Below are 16,945 nucleotides of genomic sequence, written 5' to 3' on the forward strand. Positions count from 1 at the left end.
AGGATTGTCGGTTTTCACCAAATATGTAATCTTCCCCCACTTTTGCCCCTTTAACCTATTCTTCCACCTTTTATCTGGTCTAGAAAACTTGTTTAAGGGTGTCATCATGTTTCTTCTGCAACGTGGTGTTTTGAGCATGGAGCAAATATCTCAGCCTTTGCATATTCTCCTCTACTCTTATAAGGATGGCCTCCATCTTCTTCTCGAGACTCTTGAACTGGGACTGCTCCTTCCTCTTCTTTCTACAACTAACTTTTTCCGTTGTGAGAGGGAACACCGGCCCTTTAAGCCTTTGTTCATCATGACTGTGTGGAGATTGCTACTAGAACTGCACTGCCCTGAGCACTTGTGTGTAGATCTGGAGCTCTACATTTGTTCACAGCTCGCATCTCTTGGTGAAATCTGGTCCTTTTGGGCTAGATTCATCTGTCTTGTTGTCAGGAGGTAGTGGTCGGTGGCGGTTAAAAGTCGTGCTTGTGGTCGGTCTCAGTTAGTGAGTGCTCAGTAGCACGTCGACTATGATATATCTTCTAAGTTTTCCTTCTAGGCTCGTCATGAACATGTCTTTGGGCTTTTTCTTTGCCTTGGGTCCATTTGCTGGTTGTGGGTTTCTCTACGTTTTATAATGGATCACTGAAAAGGGACCTTGTGCTAACATTTATATAAGGATGAACTGTCAATTTAGTTCTTAAATTATCATCTTGGTGAAAATTAGATTTTTAAACTATTTTTTTTCAGAAAAATTAATCCTTAAATTATAAAAATCTGCTAATTACATCCCTAATATTATATTCGAAGCTACTATGTTCAATTTTCTGTCAATTTAAGTCACGTTACTTGCATGTGATACACATTTAAAGGTAGATTGATAGTTTTTCATAAATAAATAGTGTATGAAGTTAACTTTGGAGGGTAATTGGTAGTTTTTCATAAGAAATAGTGTAAGTTAACTTTGGAGGGTAGAAGTTAGATTTGCAACCTATATGAAATGTTAAGGGCTTATTGGCGAGAAAATGACGGTATTACACTCTAAAGTGTGTCAAGTAACTTAAGTTGACGAAAAATTGGATAAAATAGCTTTTAATATAATAGCAGGGATGAAATTAGAAAAAATTTAATGAATTTAGGGACTTATTTTATCAAAAAAATAATTCAGGGACCTAATTTTCACTGAGATGATAGTTCAAGGACTAAATCGGCACTTCATGACACACCCCGACCGAGATCAGGGCATGCTGGCCGTCATACGAAGGTGACGTAGCCATGTGCGCGTGCGGAAGCGATTAAGATATAGTATAAAAGTACGAATAATTAAAAACTAGCATACAAAGTACTAAAACAAGTGCTAGCGTATGTGAGACACAATTTCAGAGCAAGTCTACAGCAGTCGAAAAGGAAAGATACGACATATTTACACCCGAAGGTGACCCTACAATGGTGAATGTCTGTCAGAAATGCCGGGACGCCCTCTGGGATAAACCACCGAACTTGCTAGACCACTAGAACCTGGAGGGGCGCAAAAACAAAAGCGTGAGTGGGCAAAAACAAAGCTCTTTGAAAACTCTTTAACAAAATACATTCTAACCCCTCGCCGTAAAACCTGTATACTTCCCAGAAAATGAACATATATACGTATGTATAGGTATGTCAATCATGCTCCACAATATGCCATTCATGCTCACAATATGCCATTCATGCTTGAGAATATGCCACAACAGAATCTCGTAATCAAATGTAAATGCTCAAGCGTAATTCACATCAATAACATATAATCTGGCAGCCGGGAGTCACCTAACGTGACATGTACCGCTGCATATAGAGCTCCATCTCATACTCAATCACTGAATCTGCACACGAGTCGGAGCCACCTAACGTGGTCTACACGACAGGACTGGGTGTAATATATACGCTCTAGTGCTACGATCACGTGAAGACTATGCGAATAATCGCGGGTCACCTACGAGTCGGAACCACCTAATGTGGTCTGCATGACAAGGCTTGCACCTAACTTGGATCCAAGGCGAGCGTGTGGTGCGGGTGAACATCACGTGAAGGACTATGCCCTGGCCCTGGGCGGGAGCACTAACACCGGGGTGCAGATTATGAGCTCTCTAAGCATTTCAAACTACTATTGCATAATAAACAGAAATGCATAACCACATGAATACCGCTTACCTGGCACTTACATGTGCGTCCACAGCACCAAATACACATATATATATGTATGTCACTACTAATACATGCGATGATGAGTAAACAACATTCATATGATACATGGCATAAAACAAATAACCTTTTCTATTTAAATTTCTGGGAATTAATATGTATATAGGTATATACAGAAAACAAAAGCCCACTCACTGATAATTAGAAGGGTCGTAGCCCCCCTGCCTCGAGTGTGTACGCTCGTCCTCGGAAAACGAATCACCTAAACGCGACAAAGTTACGAAAACGTTAATTTAAAAGCACCTAAGCAACTTCTCGTAATAACTTCTCATACATTGCTCAAAATGGACAATTGAATATACCAACGTGATCTACACAATCTCAGGATCACACCCATATTTTTAGAATAATTTTTGGACCACGCACGCGCCCCCACGCGCCTGAATAGGCACGGACCTACGCGCCTCCCACGCGCGGCCACGTGACCTGCACACTGACGGTGTCAACAGACGTCGTCAGGAATATTCCGTTAACTGACGGAATATTCCGTCAAATCTAACCGGATACCGTTAACGGCGTCAGTAATATTCCGTCAACTTTGACGGAATATTCCGTCTCCTTCTCCAATCCGTTCCCGATGCCGGCGCCGGCGACCGTCGCCGGAAACCTGCAAATCACTATATCTCTCTCGTTTTTCCACCTTTTTCCACGTTTCTTGCACCAAAATGAACCCTAAAGCTAGTAGAACATGACCCAACAAGTTTTAAGGCCTAAAATGTCGAGATTATACCTGTCCAAATCTCCAAAACTCGGCCAACTTCGAACCTAGCCTTCCCGACGTCCAAACTTGTCCAACGAACTACTCCCAAGCTCCTGGGAACTTCACAAACACAACTACAAGCTTAGAATCTCCTAAAACAAGCTAGATTAGGTTTGCATGAACAGTGCATAATTCGGACCACTTCGAAACGACGTGAAAATGGTAGTTTTCTTACCTGGAATTGGTTTGGTTGTGCTGCTCACAACCTCACGAGTTCAATGGTGCAATTTGTTTCCTCGATGGTTGATGTTTTGAGTGTGTTTGTGTGTGGTCCGTAAGTTTGCAGAAGGAAGAAGAAGAAGATGGACTCGGGGAGAGAGAGAGAGAGAGAGAGACTGAGAGACAGAGTGACAGAAAGTGAGGGAATGAGGGAGGGAATCCCGGGAGAAAAGAAAATGTATGAGTGTGTGTGGTCCCACAACCCACACAACACAACACTAACGTGTAAACGAACAAATTAGGGGTAAAATCGTAAATCCACGCGTATGTTTTAAAAATCCCGGAACGGGATGTTACACTTCACCCTATATATAAAATACTTGCAACATATATTAGTCAACATAAATAAGTTAGCACAATTAACTTGTGATGGAAGTAAAAGATAAAAATTAAGATACTGATTGAGAGCAAGAGAAACAACATTTAATTCTCATATTTATTCTTAAAACTGAGTAAAAGATATATATATATATATATATATATATATATATATATATATATATATATCTAAAGGGCAAGTGAATGGGCAACAAGGGATCTCTAGCTTTCAAACCGTTTAAGGGAGAATACTGTATGATTTGATTAAGAATCTCTGGCCAGAGTATGAATGAGATTTAGGAAGTCGTTCCAAATCACGTTCAAAGTAATCATATAAGTAAGAGAATCACATTGGATAGTAGACATGAATAAACTATCAAACCAAATAATGTGGTCAACATTATTGTATTAGAGAAAGACCGTATTACATTGTAATCCTAAACTGAATAGGTTCTATACCTCTTCTGATTAGCCTGGGTAGCCATGTCATACTGCTAGGTGTCACTCATGGTTTGTGGAAGCCCTAAAGGTGTATAATCACTAATGGGAGAATTGAAAGTAAGTTTCAATTCACAATCGATTTGAAGGATTCTAATTGCCCACTGCCTCGCTAAAAGGAACCTAATGGATCGTACACCGAGGAAGGTAGAGATTGAAGAAACAATGGAGATGAGTAAGGATAATTAAATGGTTTAATTATTTATAGCTAGGATTAATTAATATGTTAATTAATCAAACAAATATGTTCATTATAGACCTCTAGTTAGTTTTGGGTTGCAAGGCCCAATGAGATTTGAATGTCAAGCCCATTAACTCAAGTTGTATAACAACTTGAAACACAAAGGGCCTCAAAGCCCAAAGAACCCAATATGGCCGGGCATAAGAGTGAGGGGTAGTAAACTTGGCTTAATTGCAAGTTTGCCACTCCATTGTGAGGTGGTATAAAAGCAACTTTATAGCCATTTCATCTTTAGGGTTTCTTTTGGAGAAAAATATGAGAACACAAGCTCTCATTTTCTCTCTAGTAGGCCAGCCACCTTGGAGAAATTACTAGCATCTATTTCATCCAAGGTCACTCATCTCTTCATCAATGCTCTCCTTGGTGTGGAGACTTAGATGTTTTTTATTTTGGGAACTTGGAGAATCCATTCTACCATCCTCCTCCAAGAAATCCATGGAGCTAAGAAGAAGGAATGAAGGCCCTATCTCTTGGGTGATTAGCCTTTGCTAAGCAAAGATGTGCTTCAAAGGTATAAAGTTTCTTAACTCACTTTGTTTTGAGTTGAGTCTTGGTTCACCATAACTACTAGGCCTTGAATTTCATGGGCAAAGCTTTGTTTTTGAGTGCATACAAGTATGATTCCGCCTTTTAATTGTTAATTGCATGTATAGATGTTGCTCAAATGAACTGGTTTTCTCAAATATTTCCTTCAAAGATAACATTTATCACAAGTTAATATAAAGATAATGAAAATAAGCTGATATGATAATCAATGAACGGGACTAAACTAACAAAGTCGACGAATCCCAGTAGTGACTTACAAAACTGGACTTATATCAAGTTTACTCTTAAAAAGGTGACATGGAAATACATTATTACTAACTTGCAAGGTGTACATAAGTCACGAACTTTGATAAAAAAAAATAATTTAAAACCAATAAGATTACAATCAAAGAACATTAAAGACTAGGGACCACATCCAAAGTATTTGACTAATTAATTCAAGGGTCTACTTTGATTAAGATCAACATTGTAGACTAAAAGAAATGCTAAGGAGACTTCCTCAAAAGTGGGACTCTATCGGACTCTCTGCCATCTCATATTTTTTGCACAATGTTTTATAATGTTAGCACAAAAATTAACGTTAAAATGTAAGGTGACAGAAAATCTATGAAAAATCTCATTTTGAGAAATTCTCCTTAGAATTTCTCCAAGACAAAATCATAGGTTCGATTGTTGGCCTTCAATGGGTTTTCACCTTATCCATCAAACTCTATCCACAGAAAAACAAATATGATCTTATGAGTTGTAAAGCACTAAAAGGTACACATATCAAAGAAATTAGGGTAAAGTACAAAAAACTACCTCAACTATTAGGGTCATGACAATTTCATACCTCATCTTTTAAAATTGACAATGTCATACCGTATCTTACGAATTTGTGACAATGTCATACCTCCGTCAATTTTTCTGATAGTTTTTCTGTTAAGTGTTGATGTGGTAAGAGACGGGGACTACTCACTAATACAGCTGGATTAAAAAAATAATTAAATATTAAAAAATTAAGAATAAAAAAACAAAAAAAAAAATTTCCTAGGGATGCGGCATCCCCTTTCATTCACCCGCGCCAATTTCAATTTTTTTTGTTCTCTCTCTCCTCCTTCTTCTTCTTCATCATCTTCTTCTTCTCTTGGACCGGAACTGGATTTGTCACTTTTTTTTTTTTTTTTCGTTCTTCTTCTTGTTCTTCTTGGGTCGAGACTGGGTATGAATTTTTTTTGTTTTTTTTTTTGTTTTTTTTTTTTTTTTTTGTTTCTGGGTTGCAGGTAGAGGGAAAAGGGGACGGAGATGAAGATGGGGAGGAGACAAAGAGGGTTCTTCTTCTTCTTGGGCCAAAACTGGGTTCGAAATTTTATTTTTATTTTTTATTTTTTTGTTTCTGAGTTGCAGGTAGAGGGAAAAGGGGAAGAAGATGAAGATGGGGGAGGAGAGATGGGAGGAGAGATGAGTGCGCGTTGGATTGGGGTTTTTTTTTTTTTTCCTTTTCTCCTTCTTCTTCTTCTTCTTCTTCCGTAGGAGGGGGTGTTTTAATTTTTTCTTCTTCCTTCCTTCTAGATTGCAATTTGGGTTTTTTTTTTTTTTTTTTTTTTTTTTTTTTTTTTCTCCTCCTCCTCTTCTTCCTCTTCGCCTCCTTCTTCTTCTTCTTCTGCGGGCGGGCCGGGAAGGGGGGTTGAATTGATGGGTTTTCTTCTTCCTCTTCCTCCTCCTTCTTCTTTTCCTTCTTCTTTTCCTTCTTCTTCTTCTTCTTCTTCTTCTTCTTCTTCTGGGTTTTTTTATTTTTTTATTTTTCCTCCTCCTCTTCTTCCTCCTCCTTCTTCTTCGGTTCTTCCTCCTTCTCCTTTGGGGGGGGGGGGGTTGGGTTTTCAAATGCTTTTTTTTTTTTTTTTTTTTTTTTTTTGGGGGGTTAAAGATTAAGTAGGAAGAAGATGAACATGGGGAAGAAAGGAGAGGAGGGGGGGGGGGGAAGGGATGACTAAGGTTTTTTTTTTTTTTTTTTTTTAAACTTTTATTTATTATTTTAATATTTAAAAAATATTAAATATTTTTTTTAGTTTTTAATAATATTTTAATAGAAAGTGGGCTCCAAATCAAGCCACGTCAGCACTTAACAGAAAAACTGACGGAGGTCTGACATTGTCACAAATTCGTAAGATAAGGTATGATATTGTCAGTTTTAAAAGATAAGGTAGTGTCTTGACACTAATAGTTGTAGTAGTTTTTTGTACTTTACCCAAGAAATTAAAAGATTAGATAAAGACAAAAAAAATCATTTAACATAATCTTATGTAGCAACAAACAGTTTCTTCCATTCCCACTAACCAATTGACAACTCTCATACTTCAAGCTGTGATTCTTATGAGTTGCAAAGCAATGAAAGTACACAGATCAAAGAAATTAAAATTGGATAAAGACAAAAAATCATTTAACATAAATATTATGCAGCAACAGTTTCTGCCATTTCCCCTAACCACTTGCCAATTCTCATACTTCAAGCTGTAATAATTTTCTGTAACACATCTTCCACATGGAGGAACTGGTTGCTCATAATTCATATATGTACACAGGTTGGCTTGGATTTTCTAGCTGAGATCTCAAATCGGAGTTTGTCTACAATGAATCAGCTCTTAGCATATACCAGGACCCTTGGCCGGTAAATCATTAGTCATTGAATCTGTACTTTTTAGTTAAGATTTGAACTATCACGAAATATAGTAAATCATAATCTGACTGTTGAATCCTTAATCATTGAATGTTTAGCTAAGAATCGAACAGTAATGAACCTCGATGCATGTTATAATAATCATAATTTGTGACTGTTGAATTCTTATAAATTTTGATACATGTTCTAGTAAACCAAAATTCGTAATTGTTGAATCCTTAAATCTTTAGTTAAGAATCGAACGGTCATGAATCTCGATCCACATCATGACCCTCACTAGAATTTTCGCCAAATCGGCCTGACTCGCGGGTGTCCAATATGTCTTTGTCTGCATGCATGCAATTACATGAATTTCACAAAAAATTAAAAAATGTAGGCCCCACATCTTGTGGGAACTTGGTCGAGTAGCCACATTTAAATCATGAGAGGGTGTTGGCATGAAGTGGCACATCAACTTGTGTACAGCTGCCTCGTCATCTCGTGAGACTTGAAAATTTTCAAGCATATCAAAATTTGTCCGAGTCTGCCTCCTACCAGTAGCAGATAAATCTTGTAAACTTGTCAGCATATCCAAAGAGATAAGGCATCATAAGAGGATATGTCTTTCTGTAGACAGTGACTCACTGCATGGGGTGTCCTTATATTATTAATTTCTCGGCTGCCAGAAGCACTACATCCAGATCTTTCCTGCACTTGCTCAGCAACCAAACAGACTTTCGAGTTAATCACTCACTCAAAAAACTCTACTTTTAGTTGTTGAAATTTCTCTCTCTTCCACTAGTTTTGTTCGATTGAGAGCTTGAAGAAGAAGAAGAAGAAGAAGCAGTTATGGAGTCTGCTGCTATGGTCTCTGCAGCTTCTTTTCATGATCTGGAGAAGCCACTCCTTGTCGATAATTCTCGAACCCGAAAGAACCATGCCCGAGATGTTCATATTCTCAGCTCTGCCTTCTTGCTCATCTTTCTTGCTTTTGGTGCCACTCAGAATCTAGAGAGCACTCTCATCACTGTGAGTTGGGTTTTTATGTTTTTCCCTATTTTCTCTATTTTTCGAGAGATTATTTTAAGGGTGGTAGCGATTTTGACACTCAACTCTTTTAGTTATTTACACTCCAAACTGAATACTTATGATTTTTTCAGCACTCCCAGAAGTAGTTCTGGGGATAAAGATTGAGTGCTAGAAGCACTAGACTATTTTATTGAGAGCATGTTTTGAAGGAAAACAAAAATTGTAATTTGATGATTTAGTTTTATTTAATTACAGAGAAAATTAAACGTGATTAGCTCTTCAACAGTAATATGATTGTGACATGCAACACTAATAGTATTAGGAAAATATGAATCTTGATTTAGAAGTTATTTTATGGTTTTGATCAACTTGATTCTGATGGTTTTGGAACTTTTGAATTTGGCAATCAGGAGAAGAATTTGGGTACCACATCGCTTGGAATTTTGTATTTATCTTTCGCATTTTTCTCTTTGGTGGCGTCCTCGGTTGTTCGACGTTTGGGTTCAAAGAACTCTTTGATTCTTGGGACTACTGGCTATTGGTTGTTCATAGCTGCACATTTGAAACCAACTTGGTAACTACTTTACTAATCCACTATATAACTAGCAACTGAATTCCAAGTCTAAAGTAAAAAAATCCCAACTGATGCGCAAAGAACGCGGCTCTTTAACTGCAAATCACTGCATTACACATATATGACATACGCTCTTTGCGAGGCATTGAAATTGCGAAAGTAAAAGTGTATGCAAACATGTTAAACTGTGATTTGTCTGCACAAAGGAGCTAAGTATAAGAAAGTCTTTACTCTAGTTTTGTTGCATATGCTGTAACTATGAACTATTTCTTTGAAGGTACATAATGGTTCCGGTTTCTTTGTACCTTGGGTTTGCCTCTTCAATAATATGGGTCGAGCAGGTACGAGATTTCATATTTGCTTCAACTGCAAGTCTTAAGTGTTTAGTGACAAAAGCTAGAATTTAATTTCTGAACTTATTGTGGATCCATCAGGGAACATATCTAACTGCAGCAGCGCGTAGTCATGCCCGAGACAATGGCTTACATGAAGCAACAGTTATTGGCAACTTCAATGGAGAATTTTGGGGAATGTTTGCCTGTCGACAGGTGAATCTGTTCGGTCCTCCTAATGAATTTGTGCTATAATTTTCTATCAAATTTATCCTGTCATTTTGTCTTATGATGTTTGCTGTGAACTTTGCAGTTCGTTGGAAATCTTTTACCACTCTTCTTGCTAAAAAATGGAACAGTGCGTGCCATCTTTTGTATACATTGCTTGTTCGATTTTGTGTTTAGAATTCATGGTTGTTTGGATATATGATGTGCTTTGATTTTGTTTCCCTTTTGATCACTGCAGGATGGAAATGCAGGCGACATAACTTTGTTGTTCACTGTGTTTCTCTGCAGTATGACCTTAGGAACCATACTGATGTGCTTCCTAAGCAAACGGGATGACGAAGTAGAGCACCCCCACGGTTCTTCTCTCAACTTACTTGCTACTCTGTCATCTTCGTCAACGTCGCTCATCCCTCCTTTGTTTGATATACGGATGCTATTGATCATCCCCCTTATGGCTTATACAGGATTACAACAAGCATTTGTATGGTAATTACTTGACCAATTATAGCCGCTATACTGTCTTGCAGCCAAACAAAAATCACTTATTTTCTTTTTCTCATCGCTCTTTTGCTTGTCTAGTATTAAGATTTGCACAATTATTCTAATTTCAGGGCTGAATTCACCAAGTACATCGTTAAACCAGTGCTCGGTGTGTCTGGTGTGGGCGGTGCAATGGCTGTTTATGGGGCTTTTGATGCAATAGTAAGTATATATGCACAAGTAGTTCTTTAAACCTTGATAAAATTTTTTTTCTAGACTTGTGATCTCACATTTGGGTGCCGCTCACGTTAGTGTTCACTCACTGCTGGTCGACTTACCTCGGGTCTCAAGTCCATCACTCTTATCGTCACAGGCGGAGCTTTAGTTCAGGCCGTTATATTCATCTGGCTGCTTCTATTTTACAGGTTACTTGGCAGTTTTTATTGCAATTCTAGTCTCCAATCTGAAGTGAATACCTTCTTGTCTCTAGTTCCTTATTTTACCTTTGTTACGACCACGCAGCCCGTCAAGCAGACTACATGGCACCATGAATCTTCTTATAATGGCAGCTCTGTTGGGCATCGGGGATGGAGTTTTCAACACACAGCTCAGTGCTTTGATTGGAATATTCTTCAAACACGATACGGTATGACAAATCTCCACTTTCCCCCCCTTCCTTTGTAAGTTTTGTTTATCCCTCGACTTCAGAACCACTTGCATTGACAAACCGAATCTGTTTGGTTTTTCGGGGACATGCAGGAAGGAGCATTTGCACAGCTCAAGGTGTGGCAGTGTGGCGGCGTTGCACTCATCTTCTTCATCAGTCCATACATCTCATTACAGGCAATGCTGGTGCTTATGCTCTCTGCAATCTGCCTCGCATACGCTTCCTTTCTATTTCTGCATCGTCGAGGAGACAAATCAATCTCGCTTTGTTAAGTTCAGGTTCAGGTTCATGATATGTGCACATGAAACATTAAATCATTTTCAAGAGAAAAAAAAGAAGTTGTCATAAGTTTGGATATCATTGTGTTTTGTTACTCTCTCTAAATCCATATCATCCAGTTTGTAATTTTGTTTCTGAAACTAATGGAAAATGACCGTTATGCTGTCACAAAACAATACTGCATCTAATACATCACTCGAATTGGGTTCAAATCTACTTGAAGGACAGACTTCAGACTTCTAGCTTTTTTTTTTTTTTTTTACATTTGAAAGGATCAAATTGAACTGAATCCTTTCCGATCTGTGTTTGTTTAGCTCAATTTGCACTTTTATACTCTTTATAATTTGGTGTTTAGCTGGCAATTAAATTGAAAAAAAATAACTCTGTCTCAATTGTTGGTTAATCTTAATGTGGCAAAATGTGAAATGACCAAAAAATTCTTTGGACATGCCTTGTCTTCTAACATATATATATATTTTTTAACAAATGATATCATTGTAATTAAGGGAGCGAGTTTAGTCTCGCTTTGGGCTAGAATAATGTGGTTCAAATTCGTTTTTAGCAAGAATCGAACATAAACCTCTCAGTTATAAATGAAAATGAATAACAATATATTGTAATACTAAATGACCTAACATGACCCAACATATTGACACATCAATATGAATAGAAGGTCGTATGTTGTCATTATACTCCAATTAATTATACTAAAGTCAATGTCAATAGACTATTAATGGGTTCCATTTTACAGAAATTAATGGACTGATGGACGCAGGATGACTATTTTGGAACATGTTACCGACAATATTTTAGTTTGTTTTTCAAAATTTTGATTTTGATTGCAACCTAAGGCCAAACCACAAGCCTACAAGTGTAAATTTCAAAGAAAAAATAAAAAAAGTAGGAAAAACGAAAAGAATTGCAATTATATGGTTGGTGGCAATAATAACGATTTGGTTGGCAAACTGCAGGACGGCGATTGTCGTTTCGTCAGATATTTCTTTCGATTGATTCAAAGACCTTCCTTTACCGCTTGATTCTCGACAAAAACCCAAAATTCAGAATCCTCTCAATTTTCTTGCTGCATTTTCTCACCAACCAAACGGTATTTTAGAGTTTTTGAGCTAATAAGTAATCCCAATTGAAAGTCAAATCTCTCGGTTTGTTCGCCAGCTTTCGATTTTCTCTGCCGGCAGAAACCCTCTTCCTTTTGGCCTCACTCTGTTGGACTCTTTCACTCATGTCTAGTGTTTTATAGCGATTCTTTGAGAATCTGTACAGAGAAAGAAGAACTCGAAAAGCTATGGACTCTGCCGGTTTTTCCGACGAAGAGACACCGCTGGTGGTGGATAATTCGCCGATTCAGAGCCGGAGGAGGCATACCAGAGATGTGCATATTCTCAGCTGTGCCTTTTTGCTGATTTTTCTGGCTTATGGGGCCGCCCAGAATCTAGAGACAAGTGTCAACACTGTGAGTATAAAGTTGGAAACTTGAATCGAAAAGAAATGATTTTCCGTTCATAATTTGATGATATTTCAGCACTGTGAATTTAAAATTGAGTTTAAAGATGTAAAATCTGTTTGGGATTGCTTCTGAATAAGCCAAAAGCGCTTTCTGACAATCAGAAGACACTTCTGACAACTTTCAGCGGAAGAATTAAATATGCTTTTGGGTCGTAGAAGTACCTCTTCTAGATGTAGTAAAAGCACTTCTAGATAAGCAATTTTGAGCTGAAGTGATTCCTATAGAAGCAATCCCGAACGAGCGCGTAAATTCGACTTGATTTTGATTATTTGTTTGGGTCTGTGAATTTGGTTTTCAGGAGGATGATTTGGGGACAATTTCACTTGGGATTTTGTATTTGTCTTTCACATTTTTCTCTATGGTGGCGTCTCCGGTGGTTCGAGCATTGGGATCAAAGAATGCTTTGATTCTTGGGACTACTGGCTATTGGTTGTTCATAGCTGCAAACTTGATACCCTCTTGGTAGCTACTGATTTGCTTGTATCCATACTTCCCCACATAAATTTGTTCACAATGCATATGCTTTAGGATTTGAAGTATTTCAATGTAGGTATACTATGGTTCCGGCTTCTTTGTACATGGGATTTGCTGCTTCGATAATATGGGTTGGGCAGGTAGAAATTAAACCCATATGTATTTGTTTCAAGTCTCGTTTTAGTGTTTGGTGGGAATTCTGACCATAATGTGGGTCTATCAGGGGACATATCTTACTTCTACCGCACGTAGTCATGCCAAAGATTATAACTTACATGAAGGAACAGTCATTGGCCACTTCAATGGAGAATTTTGGGGAATGTTTGCCATTCACCAGGTGAATTTGTGTTACATTATTAATAATGTTTTTGTTGGTTGTTTTGGCTTATAATCTTTACTCTTAACTTTTGCAGTTTGTGGGAAATCTTATATCACTCGCCGTGCTAACAGATGGAACAGTATGTGACTCCTGCCATTCTTGTAGAGGACTTGTGTTTGTTGTGACAATTCCGTTGATTTTGTTCACTAATTAGACCCCACAAGTCTGATGGCCTAGTATATAAAAGAACTGTCATTTTGGAATCCTCTTAAATCAAATTGCATTTTTTGGTTACAAAACTTGATACTAATTTAAAAAGTACAGCAATGTTATGGATGTGCAAGCATGGCTGAGGTTTCTTACTTCATCTTGATTTTCTCAGTCACGAGGAATTTTAGGGAGTCCTGCACATACACTAATCTTAGATTTTGATTTAGAATTTATTAGTGTTTTGAAATTACGCGCATTGAATTATTTTTCTTCCCATCACCGCAGGGGGGAAGTACTAATAGCACAACCTTATTGTTCAGTGTGTTTCTCATCAGTATGACTTTGGGTACCATACTGATGTGCTTCTTACATAAAAGGGATGGTAAAGCAGAGGAGAACACCCAGGATTCTTCTCCCAGCTTCTATGCTTCTCTGTTGTCTTTGTCAAAGGCAATTGTCACTCCTCTGTATGATGTAAGGATGTTATTGATCATCCCCCTAATGGCGTATTCAGGATTGCAACAAGCATTTGTGTGGTAATTACGTGACCAACTCTTACTGCCTACTTTCTTGTATCCGAAACACTATCACTTGTTTTAGGCTTCCATTTCTTCTTTTACTTTTTTGGTTCTTGAACATTGCACAATTGTTCTAATGTTAGGGCCGAATACACCAAGTATATTGTTACTCCAACACTCGGTGTGCCTGGCGTGGGTGGTGCAATGGCAGTTTATGGAGCTTTTGATGCAATCGTAAGCATACTGGCATAAGTAGTTTGAATCATTTATCCAACTCAGTTTATACCATTAGTTAGTTCAGGTGGAGATTGCATTCAAAATCAACACTTTTAACCTATTCATATACTTTAATGGAGTTTTTATGCATGCTCAATATCTGGTGTTTATTTTGGGCGGAACATATACAGTGTTCACTGGCTGCTGGTCGACTTACCTCCGGTCTCAAGTCCATTACTATTATAATTTCTGGTGGAGTCCTCCTTCAGGCTATAATATTCCTGTGGATTCTTCTAGGATACAGGTTAGTTGTATATACATGTAGCGTACTACACTTTTGTAGAGTTGAAATTTTTATGGTAAAATCTAATTTGAACCTTTGGCCGAAAAAGTAAATCTCTAATTTGAAGCTATTGGTAATATGCAATTTCTCGTCACGATGCAGCGCGGAGAGTGGTGTCCTCGGAATTGTCTACCCTCTTATAATGGCAGCTGTATTGGGTGTTGGTGATGGAGTCTTAAACACACAGCTCAGTGCTTTGCTTGGGATATTCTTCAAGAACGACACGGTATTGACTACACATTTCCCTAATTCTGCCCCCTAATGCTTTACATGTATCGATCTATACTGAGTGTGTTGTTTTTGGGAATAGGAAGGAGCATTTGCACAGCTCAAGGTCTGGCAGAGTGCTTCGATTGCAGTCGTCTTCTTTATCAGTTCATACATCTCATTGCAGGCAATGCTGATCGTTATGCTTGCCGCTGTTGCAATCTCATATGCTGCCTTTGTTTGTCTCTCGCTTCGAGAGAAAGCGTCCCAGTCTTCAAGTTCTTAATGTGTAAACATGAAAATTGAAATCATCCTTGAGAAAAAATCGTGTATAGGTATATGTTATGTTTGCTACATTCTCCAAATCCATCCGCAAGGAAATCTGTTGTTTGTAACATGTTCATCTACTTCAAGAGAAATTAAAGGCTAGTGTTCAAAGTTCTAAGATCATTCAGAATTTGAATCCCTTTCCTAGTAGGATTAGGTTACGGTGGCTATAAATACCCTAGTTTCGGTTGTAGTGTTCACATTCGGTTGCATGTTAAAGAAGAAATGAAGGTGGTAGCTGTGTACTTGTTGGCCGTGTTGGGAGGCAAGACCGTCCCATCTGCTGAACATCTTAAGGACATCCTTGGCTCTGTCGGAGCTGAGGCTGATGATGGCAGGGTTTAGCTTCTTCTTTCGGAAGTCGAGGGTAAGGACATGAGAGAGCTGATTGCTTCTGGGCGGGAAAAGAAGGCCTCTGTACCGTCTGGTGGTGGTGGTAGTGTTGCAGTTGCTGCAACCGGAGGCGGCGGCAGTGGTGCCACAGCGCCTGCTGCTGCCGAGGCAAAGAAAGAAGAGAGGGTGGAGGAAGAGGAGTCCGATGAGGACATGGACTTGTAGAGTACTAGGGTGCATATGTCCCGGAAGAACAGCTTTTCTTTTCTGAGTGAAATGGTAGTATGTTTTGGAATTGTGGTGGATTTGAATCTTGTGTGCTATTAATTTCAAAAACTCTTAAAGTTTCTGAAAACATTAAAACCAAGTGATTGAGCTAAGAAGCACCTGTAGACAGAAGCAAGACAACAACAACTACGGCACAAACAATAGAGAAATGAAAACTGGTATCGGAAAATATGAATGAATTTCTGAGAGATTGAATATAAACATGAAAATTGAAAAATTGAGCCAAATATTGTGTAACGTTTTTTCTTTAATTTTTCGAGCCCTCTAACCTTCCTAATTAAGAATTTATCCAAATGTAGGCCTGAAATAAATTTTCTTTTTCATGACACCTCTGTGTTTATTGTACATGCCTTTTATGCAGATTCCGCATTTGCTATAAATGGCCTTTCTATTCTCTACAATTGTGTGCAATTCTCTCCCGTTCTATTGTTCCTGCGTATCTACAATACATTTACAAAGCTTACTCCATCTAGAGCTTCTACTCCAGCAGAATCCACTCCATCAACTTCCTTAACCGGGCAAGGGTTTGATTCTCTATCGACTAGGGTTAGCCTAGTACTAGCCCTCCAGTTGATATGGAACCAAACCCTATTGCATTTGGAGAAGTTGATGGGGTGTGTGCTGTAGGAGCAAAAATGTTTGAGCAGAGAGGAATTAACATTGATGATGACGACTTATTCAATGGCCTAGGCCATTAATTGAAAAAGATTATATTTCACAGAAAACTGTCTAGTGTTATAAATAAGCAAAAGTGAGAGAGAGAACCTTTGCTAGGAGTTGAAGTGGAACACGATCAGAGTATCACACTGCCTTATTATTTGTACTTGTTTTGGAAATGGAAAATGGATACAAAATAAAAGGAGTGAAAAAAAACTTGTATGACTTCTTTCTGCTATTATTTGCACTTTGTTGCTCACAAGGGAAAAAGTGGAGTTGGCTTTTTTCGGTCTGTATTTGGGGTCTCAAAGTTATCCCTTTATGTGGAAAACTTCACCAGCAAAACATATACAAACTTACACAACCATAAACCAAGAGTTGATGTAGCAAAAATAGTGAAAACCATCTCATTCTATGCAAATGGCTTCAATTAACGGTGAAGACTCGCATGACAACCTTTCTTACTACATCCAGCATTTTATGTGTCTAGGCGAAT

General features: G+C 38.2%; 2 protein-coding genes and 1 pseudogene across 2 annotated transcripts; all 3 read left to right on the forward strand.

Moving 5' to 3' along the window:
* The first annotated feature begins 8,156 nt into the window (after positions 1-8,156).
* On the forward strand, positions 8,157-11,196 carry LOC137723677 (UNC93-like protein 3). The gene is made up of 10 exons (XM_068462875.1): positions 8,157-8,472; positions 8,883-9,046; positions 9,324-9,387; positions 9,481-9,594; positions 9,692-9,736; positions 9,845-10,092; positions 10,218-10,308; positions 10,399-10,511; positions 10,609-10,732; positions 10,846-11,196. Exons 1-10 carry the CDS (start codon positions 8,293-8,295, stop codon positions 11,023-11,025), a joined length of 1,323 nt encoding a protein of 440 aa, XP_068318976.1. The 5' UTR covers positions 8,157-8,292; the 3' UTR covers positions 11,026-11,196.
* Positions 11,197-11,980: 784 nt separating this feature from the next.
* On the forward strand, positions 11,981-15,268 carry LOC137722290 (UNC93-like protein 3). Its single transcript, XM_068461258.1, has 10 exons — positions 11,981-12,503; positions 12,856-13,019; positions 13,108-13,171; positions 13,255-13,368; positions 13,445-13,489; positions 13,846-14,096; positions 14,222-14,312; positions 14,486-14,598; positions 14,740-14,863; positions 14,948-15,268. The coding sequence occupies exons 1-10, from the start codon at positions 12,336-12,338 to the stop codon at positions 15,128-15,130; spliced, it is 1,317 nt and encodes a 438-aa protein (XP_068317359.1). The 5' UTR covers positions 11,981-12,335; the 3' UTR covers positions 15,131-15,268.
* Positions 15,269-15,396: 128 nt separating this feature from the next.
* Positions 15,397-15,793, forward strand: LOC137722293 (large ribosomal subunit protein P2z-like; annotated as a pseudogene).
* Positions 15,794-16,945: the final 1,152 nt, after the last annotated feature.

The sequence above is a fragment of the Pyrus communis genome, chromosome 17 (genome assembly GCF_963583255.1).
Source record: "Pyrus communis chromosome 17, drPyrComm1.1, whole genome shotgun sequence".
NCBI classification, from domain to species: Eukaryota; Viridiplantae; Streptophyta; class Magnoliopsida; order Rosales; family Rosaceae; genus Pyrus; species Pyrus communis.